At 45.0% G+C, this 13,225-nt stretch overlaps 1 protein-coding gene across 1 annotated transcript in view; it reads left to right on the forward strand.

Annotated features, from left to right (window-relative positions):
• Positions 1–13,225, forward strand: part of SND1 (staphylococcal nuclease and tudor domain containing 1) — a 424,779-nt gene that overhangs the window by 268,518 nt on the left and 143,036 nt on the right. The window contains exon 15 of the mRNA XM_060108309.1: positions 6,342–6,483. Coding sequence (XP_059964292.1) covers positions 6,342–6,483 — 142 coding nt within the window. The remainder of the gene's footprint in view (positions 1–6,341; positions 6,484–13,225) is intronic.

Here is a 13,225-nt window from a genome sequence, read left to right on the forward strand (position 1 = left end):
TGTGCTTCTCTTCTTAACATTTGCCAAGTCTTGCTTTCTTTTCTCAGTATTGTACCTCATGGAACAGAGATAGATGGTGGGCAAGACCAACCAAATAAAAATACTCATAGACACCTGTCTTTTGCAGGGCTCTAGAGGGCAGGCGCATCCTCAGCGTTTCAAGTCTGATGGTGGAGGAATTTTCCCCTCCATGTTGGAGACACAAAGGACATGGTCAACAGCTTTCTTCTTCCAGTGTGGGAAGCACACCACACTGGCTCCCTCTGCCCTTTGGTCTCTGCTTTTTTAGGCTGCCCTACCTTAATAATTGGTAAAGAAGTAGAAGCAGGGAAGAAAACTGAAGGTCATGTTCTCTGAGTGTTCTCCCGATTAGAATGCAGCCTCCCAAGTTTAGGGCTTTCTTCCAACCTAGTGCTCCTGCAAATGTCCTCTTGCTTCATGCTCCCAGGAATGGAGCCCAGAGCCTGAAACATGATTTCTCCTACGTTCTGACGTGTTGGAGCCCGAGTGAGGTGCTGTGCCAGCTAACTAAACACTGTGAGAAACTGAAAACCATAAACGACACTTGATGAAAGATTATTGATGGCCCAGCTTCAGCACCTGTTTTTTCTCATGGTTTGTTTCTTTAGAATTTTTTTTTCCCCAGAGTGGTTTTCTCTAGGGTTCTCTCCTGTGTTCACTTCATTCCTGTTCAACTTGCACCTCACTGATGTTTACACCCTCTACCCTTTACAGACACTTCACCACGAAACACTGATAACCAGCCAGGGAGGGGAAGCTTCAAATGTTTAAGTGCTTTGTGGTAATGTTGGAGCTGGGCCTATTCCCAAGTATCTCCTCCCAGGGCCCCATTTATGTCAAGAGATTATCTTGCTATGCAGCTCGTTCCTCAGAGAGAATCATAAACTCATTGTGTGAATTGAAACATCACATGGGGCCAATAGAGCCCCGTGGTTGGGAAGGAGGAAAAGTGTGTGGTGATGGATGACTTTTTTGCCTTTCTGGTCAGGGATGTAGTCGTGATTTGTCTTCCACATAGTTGCAGAGGTAATTCGCCTGGTCTGGAGAACGCTGACAAGATAGAGATAACCTATGATGATGAATTACCACAGTACAGTTTAAAATAACAGAGTGTGTTTGCTTCAGTGTCCTTAGCTGTGAGTTCTGATTTCCATGTTCTCTTTTTCTCTCTGCATCTGTCCTCTTGTACACATAGACTCTGCTGCTTCAATATTAAGATTGGTTGGACCCAAACAGCATTGTGCTCTGGAGTCCTTGAGCCTCAGGTCAGCCCTGTAGATACAGGATTGTCAGCTCTTTTAGGGGAGAAACGCTCCTGGTTTGCTGGAGTGGGCAGTTCAGGCCGCAACTATACCTGCAGGAAGCTTCATCACGTTTGCTGGGCCTCTTTCGAGTTCAGTTTCTCAAATGCTTGTGGAGTTGAATACCCCCATGGTACCATTATAAGCTCTGCATGTATTTGGTTTTAGTTCTTTTTCCTATGATGTTAATCAAAGAGTGATTGTGATGATGGGAACTAATTAGTGAGCTTCATTATTAACAGTTCCCGTGTGAGACGTGCACGTGATAATCCTGAGTGGTTAATTGTTAACTAATAAGTTTACTGATTCCCATTTCCCTGTGCTGTTTTGTGTGCCATGAGGTTTGCCTCTCACCAGTCCTAACCACGTTAGGACTACTGTATGGCTATTTGCAGTGGAAAAATCATAGAATTCACTTTCCTAACATCTAGTATAAACGGACAGCCGAAATCCCAGTTCCAGAATTCAGAGAACTTTGATTTATGTAAGTTCTGCTCTTCAAGGATGCAGGGAACCTAGCTGTGTACGTAGTGTTCTTGTGGACCTCTGTCCTGTGCCTACCATATAAGGATTCTGCTTTCCTTGTTCTCTTTCCCACCCCACTCCCATTCACAACTTTCCCACTCTCCCAAACTTGGTAATTCATTGTACTCAGTTATTTCAGACATGTGTGTTTGCTTACACAGGAGGGTACTTGGTAGAGGTAAGTTGCAGTCTCACTGCTGTAGGGATTTTTTTAATAGGCATTGACACATGCACCCACATTTACAAGAAATTTAGCCTGACCATCCAGAAGTGAGGGCAGAGTAGGAGTGTATGATTAAGGTGTCTTTATCACTTTTCCCACTCCCTAAGGATCATCCTGCTTTTCTTCAGCGTCCTTCAAAACCCTTATCCTCCTGTAAGTTTGCAGTATAGATATTCACATTCCTTGAAATGAAGTCACCCCAGGCATGTTTGTTACATCATTACTTTCTCAATTTCAAGGTGCATTGAGGAGGCAGAAACATTCCTTAAAGAGATGCCATCCAAGGCTTCCCTGGTGGTGCAGTGGTTGAGAGTCCGCCTGCCGACGCAGGGGACACGGGTTCGTGCCCCGGTCTGGGAAGATCCCACGTGCCGCGGAGCGGCTGGGCCCGTGAGCCATGGCCGCTGGGCCTGCGCGTCCGGAGCCTGTGCTCCGCGACGGGAGAGGCCACAACAGTGAGAGGCCCGCGTACCGCAAAAAAAAAGAAAAAAAAAATGAGATGCCATCCACAATAGCAGGTTAAATATAGCTAGGGCTTCCCTGGTGGCGCAGTGGTTGAGAATCCGCCTGCCGATGCAGGGGACATGGGTTCGTGTCCCGGTCTGGGAAGATCCCACATGCCGCGGGGCGGCTGGGCCCGTGAGCCATGGCCGCTGAGCCTGCGCGTCCGGAGCCTGTGCTCCGCAACGGGAGAGGCCACAACAGTGAGAGGCCCGCGTACCACAAAAAACAAACAAACAAAAAAAAATGTAGCTAATACAACCTTAAATTAGCTTTTCTAGGAGTACAGGAAAATACTGACGTTTGGTTTGTTTTGGAGCACAGGTAATGTGAAAACTGCCAGTGCAACAAAGAACACTTATCTGCTCAGCACTGCAGTTACTTCTTGATTATTTACACCAGTGGAGGGGAATGTTAGTACAGAAAACAGAAAATTATAGCTAATTTATCTACGTGGATTCTCAAAGCCTTGAGACTGTGTAACTCAACTATGACAACAACTATGGCAAATGGATTCCCAGACCTCACGTAAACCAGCCACAGCATAGAAAACCTGAGGATGAGGGACTTAGCAACTAGACTTCTGAGCAGAAATATCTGATATTTAATAGTCTTACCTTGAAGTGAGCATCCTAAGTCTCAATGTTGTTATCTCTTTAAGTTTGAGGCCTTTAATCTTTATTTTTAAAAATATGTTTGGAGTTATAAGGAAGTCTGTCACTTCACTAAATAAGTCTTAGAAGGTCCTACTTTGCATTATTGGAAGAAAATTTTAAATGTCGTGTTAATGACATCCTTTGGACTTGATCACTTGGCTGCCCTTGAGATCCACCTGGCATCTTCAGCCCCTCAGTAGGGCCTAAACTGGACTCTCTTATACTGGTTCTCATAGTCATGCTTTCTCTTATTTACCTATAGCTGTAACCTTAGAAATGAGTGTTGGAATCTAGCACATTGCTATACTTTCACAGGCTCTTTGGAAGGCAAGTCATTTAGCCATAGCATTTAGTCCATTTTCTAATAATCAAAATTCCTAAAAAAAAAAAAATTTCCATAGCTAAATTAGCAGAGAATGACTTACGGCTGTATCAACTGAGGGAGCTTGTCAATCTGCCTTACCAGTCTTTTCATTTGAGCCACTGAAACAAATATTAAAGGTTTCAAGAATTTTTGTATTGCAAAGAAATTTGCCAAGCAAAGGAACAGCTTGGATGACAAGGAAAGACACACCCCATTGTCTGCCTGTGACTGAGATTTGAAAGAGTTGACATCTTTTGGTGATTACATTCTATTTAATTGGCTTTATAAGAATTTTTTATTTCTAAAACTCTACCACCTTGGACAAGATTTCCATCTTTTCCTTTAACAGGTGGTCCACGGGCATATCACCTGCTCCAGGCCTTTGGAGCATTTGCCTCAAGAGGATGGGGAGCTCCACGTCTTATCTTACAGTTTTGCCTCTGGAAAGAGACATGGCCAATTGTGGTGGGCTTTTAAAATTTGCTTTCATGCCTTCAATTGTCACAGTTGGCTTTCACTTCTAATCTTTGTCATAATCGATGGCATGTCACATTCTCTTTGCTGTCCTCCCCTGTATTTCTGGAATAGGACTAAGTTGTAGGTTGAGACTTAGGAGGAGTGAGGGACATCCATTGGTTTATTTTTATCTATCTGTCTCTCTGTCTATGTGTCTTACATAGCTAATAGTAGGGCCCCTTTGTTTCTCCTTGATTCTCTGAGTATGTCTCTTGATTAAGTAATCATTTAGCAAAATAGGAGAATCTGCTGCAACTTACTTTTTTAGTGTTAACATTAAAGGTATACCTGTGCATGTGCTGTTTTATTCCTGTAAGCATCTTTTTCTCAGGTAAATACGTCCAAGAGACAGTGATGAGCAAATGTCTATTTCTGAAAAATATAGATTACTGCAGTCTTGAGGGAAGGCCTTCTCTTTAGAGACCTTAAGTTGCCTAATGATTTGTGATAATCAATTTGATAATTGTTGACTTATTGGCTCAGCTCAGGAATAATGTCCCAGATTTATTCTAGTATGGCAAGAGGATTTTAATCAGGTAGTGCCTTCTTTCCCATGGAGCATTTGTCTTGCTTGGCTGTTCTGGACTTCAGCCAACTGCCAGAAAGGCGTTTTCCCACTGTGTGTGGATAGTAGAATGCGTATTTGCTTAAGTGTTCATTGGGGGAGTTTCCAACCCACTAAAGCTCACTGTTACCCTACCTTTTACCAGGGTGCCCTTAGAAACACTGAGAATGGATGACTGTCTCTCCTTTTCTCTGGGAGTCTGTTTGAAGGGAAGGATGAATCTCATTACTATAAATATTGTTTTCATCCCAGCCTACCTCACTGCTTCTGAATTAGAGGAGCCCCTTTGGCTGCTGTGAAGACGCTCAAATACTTGATGGCTTGTTAAATTTTTATTATCTGATGTGCATGAATTTAAGTGCAATAGCTCTGCCGCTCAGAGTTAGGAAGGAAGAGCTTGGCGAGTGCAGACGGCTTCTGTCATCTGAGTCAGGAAAGTGTGCAGAGCTTGCTGTCCTCAGAGGGAGTTTGCCAGTGGGCTGGCTGCGCTGAAAACCTCCGGAATTCATCCAGTGACTAGTCCCCCAGCACGTGCCGTGTGATACTTCGATGCTTGCTTACTCTATCATCTGTTTAATTAGCTTGAGAGACTGAAAGGACTTGATGGCTCTTAGCTCCTCCAAGGCTGAGAGCTCTGGGGTTCAGAAGGCCCATGATTTGGCACTCTTGAGGGTGGAATGCACGCAGTTTGTGGTGATGCGTGAAAAAAGTTTAAAAAGCCCTGTGCAGCTTCATGTGTTTTTATTGTTTCTGTAATTATCTGGGCTGACGTGATGCAGTATTTACTGGTCCCTGTGGTTCACATCCTGCTGTTGCAGATTTCCCAGGCTGGGAACAGGAGCAGTGTGCCCCAGGTCCTGGCTCATCCCTCAAAAGCGTGGGGAGCAGGGCTTGCAGTATCGGTGCCCAAAGAAGGCTGCGCTCTCCTCCTTGTTAGGAAAACATAGCCTATTAAAGTTGGAAGATGAACTGTTTGGGGTTTCCTGGGAAAGGGCTTTAGGGGCTGTATCAGGAGCCAGGTGTCACAGGGTTTTTTTGTTCGTTTGTTTGGGTTTTTTTTTAATGAAAATTAAAGGTTAGATTAATCTCCAAAGAAGGTGAGTATTGGTCTTCTCCCCTCAATTTTATGTAGAAGGAAGAAGAGCTCTTTTTCCTATTCCAGAGAAGGAGTGAAATTCTCATTTCAGGCCACCGTCCTAACTTTTTTTTTTTTGCGGTACGCGGGCCTCTCACTGTTGTGGCCTCTCCGGTTGCGGAGCACAGGCTCCGGACGTGCAGGCTCAGTGGCCATGGCTCACGGGCCCAGCCGCTCCGTGGCATGTGGGATCTTCCCAGACCGGGGCACGAACCCGCGTCCCCTGCATCGGCAGGCGGACTCTCAACCACTGCGCCACCAGGGAAGCCCCGTCCTAACTTTTATATCCACTTTAGTAATTGAACAGAGGGGAGAAGAGAGTGAGAATGTTCTGGAAGCTTTTGATTAACTATATTTCTCCTATGAAAGTCACATCGGTATCCTGTTTTTGTCCTGGTTTCAGAAATGTCTGATATTCTAGGGTTTTTCGCCCAGCCTCCTGTGGTCTGCCAGACTTTTTACCCTAGACCAGAGAGAAAGAAACATTTACCTAGATTCCATTACTTTTCTAACGATCCTTCTTTTCTCCCCCAGGACACCCAAAAAGCAAAGCAATTTCTGCCCTTCCTTCAGCGGGCAGGTCGTTCTGAAGCCGTGGTGGAGTATGTGTTCAGTGGGTCTCGTCTCAAGCTGTATTTGCCAAAGGAAACTTGCCTTATCACCTTCTTGCTTGCAGGTAAGTCTTCTGTGTTACGTGTTGTTCTGAAAATTCTTCTTGGCGCTCGGAAGTCATCCCTGGAGGTCACATGCCCTCCTTTCTACAGGACTTGGAGCCCACGTAGGTGCTTCAGCCTCTAATTGAGATGTGAACACAGAGTTCCTAGGTTTGATCCCACTGTTACTGCAGACCCCGCACTGGTCCTGTCCTGCTTCTCATTCCCGCCAACCACAAGACGGAGGAGTGCAGGACAGCTAACAAGACAGCCCGTATCCTCACACAGCCTGAGTGAAGGGAATTCCAGACATAGGAAAACATTAATGATGGAGTGCTCACTGTTGGTGTTGCCCATTTGGGATGGACCGCCCTGCTGTGTTAGTCACGGGGCAAGGCCACAGAGGCACCGAGACACTCTGCCCTTGTAGCTCCACAGGCAGTGCCACTTGCGCTCTTTTATTCTCTTCAAGTGTCCTTAGGATCCAAATCCTTTATGAAACCCCAGATGTGACATTACCTTCACAGGCCCCTGCGTCCCTGGTATTTCCCTCTTGCACTGAGGGTGCCATGCCAGGGCAAGCCTTCCTCCTTTACTTTGCTGACTGACTGTCCATCTTTCTTATCCTGTCTTATCTAGTAACATTTCACAAGCCAGCAAGTCTCTGTGTGAACTGTGCTCTTTGAGAAATTTACTTGTGTGCATTCAAGGAGCAGACAGTTTCATTTCTTCCCTGCCGGCAGACAAGAAAGTTATTTATTTCCATCAGTACTTCACAGTTGTGGTCTTTGAGGGAGAGGGTCACCCCACCCCGATATACATTCCCAAAGATTGTATTCCATTGTGTTTACCCACTGCACGCCACCTCCTCTGAGGCCAGCCTGTTGCCTCAGCACTACTTCTGTTGAATCCTGGGGTAGAATTTGCCATGGGAGAAGAGAACTGGGGGCCGTGTTTGCCATCCCCTGCCAGATCGCCTCAGCCTTGCTCTTCTCGAAGGCACTGATGGTTTCTTCCCCATAAGGGTCTCCCTCAGGCCCCAACTAAATGGATTGTTAAGTGTGATTAGTCACTCACCTAGCGCGAGGCCGTGAAGCTCACTGTTGCTGCTTGGCCCTCACTGTGCCGTGAGGCTCCTGAGCTCTCTTAAGAGGTTACTGATCACTGCCCAGCTCTGCAGGCTTTCTGCAGCTCAGGGGCAGCTCTAGAGAAGAAAGGCCGCAAGAAGTCCATACCTCACCGAAGGGCTGTGCTCTCATGTCTGCGAATATGAGTTGTAAGTAAACTGAGGGGCAGAGTGGCAGTGTGTGTGAGTCCTTTCATGGAGCCATTTGTGCCCTTTTTCTTAAGATTTCTGTAGCGGAGGAGTTTCTTAGCAGTGAATTCTTGTTACAGGTTTGAGGTATATATTCAACTCATTCTTTGCTCTCTGCCTGCAAAACAAAAGCATCCTTTTGGCAGAGCTTTATCCCAGAGGTGTGAAAGAGAAACAGTATTATTCTTTCCTGGAAACCTGGCTGCAGATCTATAGGGGAAAGAAAACATTGAAGTTCTGGCTTCCAAACTTAAAACCACCTGAATGGAGCCAGCTCAGAGCTTTAAACCTGTCTTGCCTGGAGTTTTCCTGCAGAACCCTTCTGGTGGTACCTTGCTGAAACACAAGCAGCCTGATCACTCAACTCGGCATCAGCCGGTTCCTCTGTGTACTTGGCATTATTCTAAGCTTCGCAATTCAAAAGGCATTGCTTGAGTTAACTTACACTGTGAAAGATAGATTACAGAAGCAAATTCCTGGTAAAAATACAAGCTTTTGCATTTTTCTCCTGCCGTACTCTATGCAGTTGTATTATGCATCTTCTGATTTCTTTAGAAACCTGACAGGGATACAGGACATTAAAAAGTTGGAAAAGAAAGCTGGCCTCGGTTTGAATCATGGCTCTGCTCTGTACAAGCAGGGGACTTTAGGGAGGTTTGTTTTTTTGGTGTTTTTTTTTTTTTTTTTTTTTGACTCTCTTCAGACGTTAGTTTACACATCAGTTAACTGGAGAAAGTTTCTTGCCTCTCAGGATGTATAAAGGTTTAGAGCAAGCCTGCCATCAAGTAGATCATCAATAAATGTTTCCTTCCTGTTCTTCTCACAAAGACTTAGTGAATTCATAACTAGAGCTTTCCTTAACTCTGTATAGAATGGCACAGTTGTGCAGTATGTGTGCACGTACCTGTGGCTCTACCACGGAGACTTTGACCTCCCCATTAATTCAAATAAATCAAGAGAAGGAGTTAGGAGCTGTCCTAGCCTCCTCCTGACTAAGCAAAATGCTCACTAAGAGAAAAGCTACTGGCTTTCCTCTTTGAGTCTGGAGCAAAGAACTCTGCATCCTGGTAAGACACAGTCCTAGGTCTTAAGCTCTAGAGGGAAGACAGATACATGAACAAACTGTAGTGTTAGGTGTTAGGTGAGAAAATAGAATTATTTACAATGCACAGAAGTAGCACACAGGAGAGAATGGTTGGTTAGGTGGAGATCAGGGATTGTGTATCTGAGCTGTGTTTTAAAGGACAAATAGGAGTTTGCAATGTTGTAAGGATAGGACGGGAGGGGAGGAAGAGAGGAATATTCTAGGTAGAGGTACCAGCAGGTATACAAAGATGTAGAGGTGTGATGCATTCTGATGTGTCCAGGAAACCATGAATCCTTTGGTATTGGTGGGGTATAGTGAAGAGTGGGGTGAGGCTGGAAACACAGATGGAAGCTAGTCTTCTGTGGAATATACTGTGGACCCTCAGAGGCGCTCAAGGTATCAGGGGTGTGTCATGCTCACACTCGTGTTAAGAAAGTTTATTTTGGTAGATACATTAGTATACATGAGGCTGGAGGCTGGGAGAGTGGTTAAGAAGCAAGAGGGATAGAGGCCCAAAATCTGCTGATGGAGGAGAGGAGAGATTGGAAGAGTATTTAAGAGGAAGACTTCCTAATTCAGGGAATGACTGAGGTTTTTTGGTCAAGGATGGAGGATGACATTGAGTATGGGAAAGAAAGTAAACAGGTCCAAGGCTTGAGTTATTGGGCAGATTTTGATGTCCACCAGCAAGGGTGACACTAAGAGTAGGTTCTTGGAACAGATAGTTGGTGGTCAGAGGATTAGATGGAGAATCCTCAGAGAGCAGTCTTCTGGAAGTCAAGGGAGGGAAGAATTCCAAGGAGTCAGCAGTGTCGGGTTTTACCTTAAAAGATCAAGTAGTTAAAAACTAGGGAGTGATTTTATACTATTGATTAACTGGTAAGTCACAGATGATCTTTGTCAGTACGATTGGGGAGTAAATGTGGGCAATAAGGAACAGAATTTAAAATAGACTGCTCTTCACAACAATCTAATAGAATGGAAAGAGGAGTACAGAACAGTGAATGCTAAAGGGTCAAGGGAACATTCTGAGGATGTCAGCATCTTGAGTACTTTTATAACTGATTCTTAGGATTGGTGCAGAACGTGGCATGGATACTTGGAAAAGCTATTCAGTGTACCTCTTGTCTTCATAGTGCCAGTTTTAGACTGTAAAACTCAACAAAGTCTCCTTGGCTAATGAGGACATAAAAGAGATGAAGTGAGAAGATATCAGGAACTTGAGAGGCACTGGTCTGAACAGGAACTCAGAAAGGGTACAAGTAAATGATTGCTAAGGCAGTGACCCTGCGGAGACAGAATGAATGCGATGGAGAACATGGCTGGAGGATCCTAGAGAAAGGGGTCCCTCGGTCATCCGGGACCAACCACAAAGCTGAACGTCAGCGTAGACAGACACGATGCTTACGCCATGCAGCTGCTCACCTGGAAGGTGGTCCTCATGGCATGGCTTGGCAGCTCTCTTTGGAATGTGCCCTGCACCCTGTAAAATTGACGTCTGCTGGAAATGACGTTAGGGTTGTGATTCTCAAGGGGAGAGTCAAGATAATTGTTCAGCAATCCCATGTGTGCTGGTATCATCACTCCCAGCCTTTTGGAGAGCCCTCTGGATTTCAAGGTGGGGTGGACACTTTCCGTTTTTACGTGGCCTTTTTTGGGCAGACGGCCCCGCAGCTTGATAGGGAGTGGCATTTGGCCCGAGCCAGCTGGCCTCTCCGTCATGGTTCCTGCACCCCTGCATGTGGAATGATTGCTTGGTCAGATGGGATGGCAGGTGGGGCTGGGCAAAGTCAGCTGTAGCTAACAGGCCAGCGCCTCCTGAGAGCTCTTGCCCTTCAGTCCTCTGAGCACCTGGCTTAGGTTCAGCCGGTGAGCAGGTGACCTTACCGCCTCAGAACTGAGACGGTTCAAGGTCCCCCCGCCTGCTGCTGTGGCCTCCTCCTATGTGCACTTATTTCAGTCTCAGAGGCAGTCACAGGCAGTTCTTGTCCTGAGTTAATAGAAAGGTCAACATTCCTCAGGCCCCCAACACTTGTTTAAAAGCATCCTTTTTCCTCATCTAGCATTTAGTGAGCTCCATACATTTCCTTCTCTTAGAACAAAAGCAGTTTACCTTCAGTCTTTATTTTTAGTTCATTTTCACTTGTCCTGTGTGTCTGTCACCTTTTACTTAGTATCTCGTCTAAAGGAATACTGAGGCACATATTTGCAGATTGCTTGGCCCATGATTCACATTTTTATTTCAAAGCACCAGTGGGCCTGGAGTGTGTACCTTATTGCTGTGACCTTTATATTATGTTGCCTTATTTTGCATTACTTTCTTAGCTCTGGGCTACTTGGGTCATGCTGAGGGCACCAGTTCAGGAAGTTGTCCTGTTGGCTAAGCATAGCAGGTATCAAGTTAGTGCCTGTAAACCAAATGCCTGAATGAGAAGAGGGTAATAATTTGAGGTTTCAGTGTAAAGTAATCTAAGGAGTGTTGTGTCAGATATTTGGAGGCTTCTAACTCACTGAGCCTACCCCATTTACATTTCCGTGTTTGTTCTTAATGGTGGGACAGCAATAGGTGCGAGGAATTGTGGATCGAGACAGGTTTGGCATGGTGGGGAGTGGATGTCTGTCACCTGGGGTGGAAATCACTGTACAAACCACCTAGAATGCAGCAGCCACCTGGCAGGGGGTTTCCATGTGGATCACAGCAGGTGACTTATAATTAACCAGTTACTTAATCATATGAAACAAGACTAGAAAATGAGACTTTTCTTTGCCTGCCCTTTGGCATTTTTCAGTTTTTTTTTCTCTTTGATTACAAGTCCCCTCTTGAAGCTGCCTTATGACAAGGGAGGCAATAAGGAGAGGTCCTAGATGTCTGGGGTTTGATAAATGGTGGCGGGTATGTGCATGATGAGCTAAAGGGCTGGCTCTGTGTCCTTCCACCCTGAATGCCTTTGAACAAAGTACCTCATTTCCTTCTGTCTCCGTAATGTCTCTTCTCCAGCCAATCCTAATAGGAATATCAACTGCCTGTTTCAGTAGACCAGGAACTTTACTGAGAGAGGAGAGGGAAGGTGAACAGGAATATCGTCCTCATCTCCTGGCCCCAGGAATGGTGGATCCCCACTGATTACCAGTGCCTAACCAAAGTAACACAACACCAATGTATGTTTAAGTGAGAAATCCCATTCTGCTGTCACAGAGGTGCTAATGAATCAGGCTGTTATTATAGTTGTGTTTGCTGGGCTTCTATCCTTAATTAAGCAGTTACAGGGTCTGCTGATACTTATGAATTCTTTTCAGTTACTTTAATTGAATTGGGTATTTGTAAAGTGGAGTATTCTTTCTCCTGCGACTTGCCCATTTGGTTCTGTCTCTGCCTCCTACTTGCTTCCAGTTGGGCCCCATTCCTGGAAATGGGCAGCTTGACATGAAACTTTTCTAGGGCTGCTCTAGTTGTTCACTTTTAAAGGTATCATTGTAAATTATACGAATTACATTCGTGTCAGAAGGTCCTCTAGGGTCCCTTGTCAGAAAATATTAGCACAATAAGCAGGTCTGGGGAGACTTTTTTAATGAGGCCAAGATTTTTGTAAACCCACTAAAAGAAACACAGTCTCTGATAGCTTGTGGATGATGCTTAAATTAATCAGATAATTTCTGCTTTCTTGAATGTCTTTTAGTCTAATAGTTGAGACAGCCATATGAAAAACTTTTAACAGGGAAAAACAAAATGGAGCTATGAAAAGTATAGGCAACATACCATGAGAATGCAGAGGAAAGAACAGTCAATTGAGGAATGGAAAAGACTTCCCAAGGGAGATGGTATTTGAGCATCCAAGAAGATCTGGAACATTTTCTTTTGGCAAGCTGGGTGTGATTCATTTAGGCCAAACAACTTTGCCTGTATCGTTAGCTCTCAGGAAGAGTCGCGTAAAGAAGTGGATGGACTCATCAATCATTTTTCCCTCTGCTTTTGTCTGGTCGTGTGAATCTCCGTCTTGGGTCTCCCGCCGTGGAACATTCGGTGCTCTGCCCTTAGCTCCCCGTCTCTGCAGGCAGACCATCACCCATGGTCACGTGGATGGAAGTGCAAGCCTACTCTTACAGCCTGATTATCTTCCATCTTTAGATTGTGAATCATCCCCAGAATGAGCCTCCTCATGTTTGTGGGTCACTCGATTGAGTGGCTATTTAATAATTTTTTTACATCCACTGGGCACTTTGCTAGGAATATTGAAATGCGTAAGATATGGTGCCAGCCTTCAAGCAAAGTACTTGTATCTACCGAAGTACAGGTTATATAGACATGAAGAAAAAAAATATTTGTGAGAAGTATAAGGGGAGGAGAAACAGTTCCTAGCCTTTT

The sequence above is a fragment of the Mesoplodon densirostris genome, chromosome 9 (genome assembly GCF_025265405.1).
Source record: "Mesoplodon densirostris isolate mMesDen1 chromosome 9, mMesDen1 primary haplotype, whole genome shotgun sequence".
In the NCBI taxonomy this organism is placed as follows: Eukaryota; Metazoa; Chordata; class Mammalia; order Artiodactyla; family Ziphiidae; genus Mesoplodon; species Mesoplodon densirostris.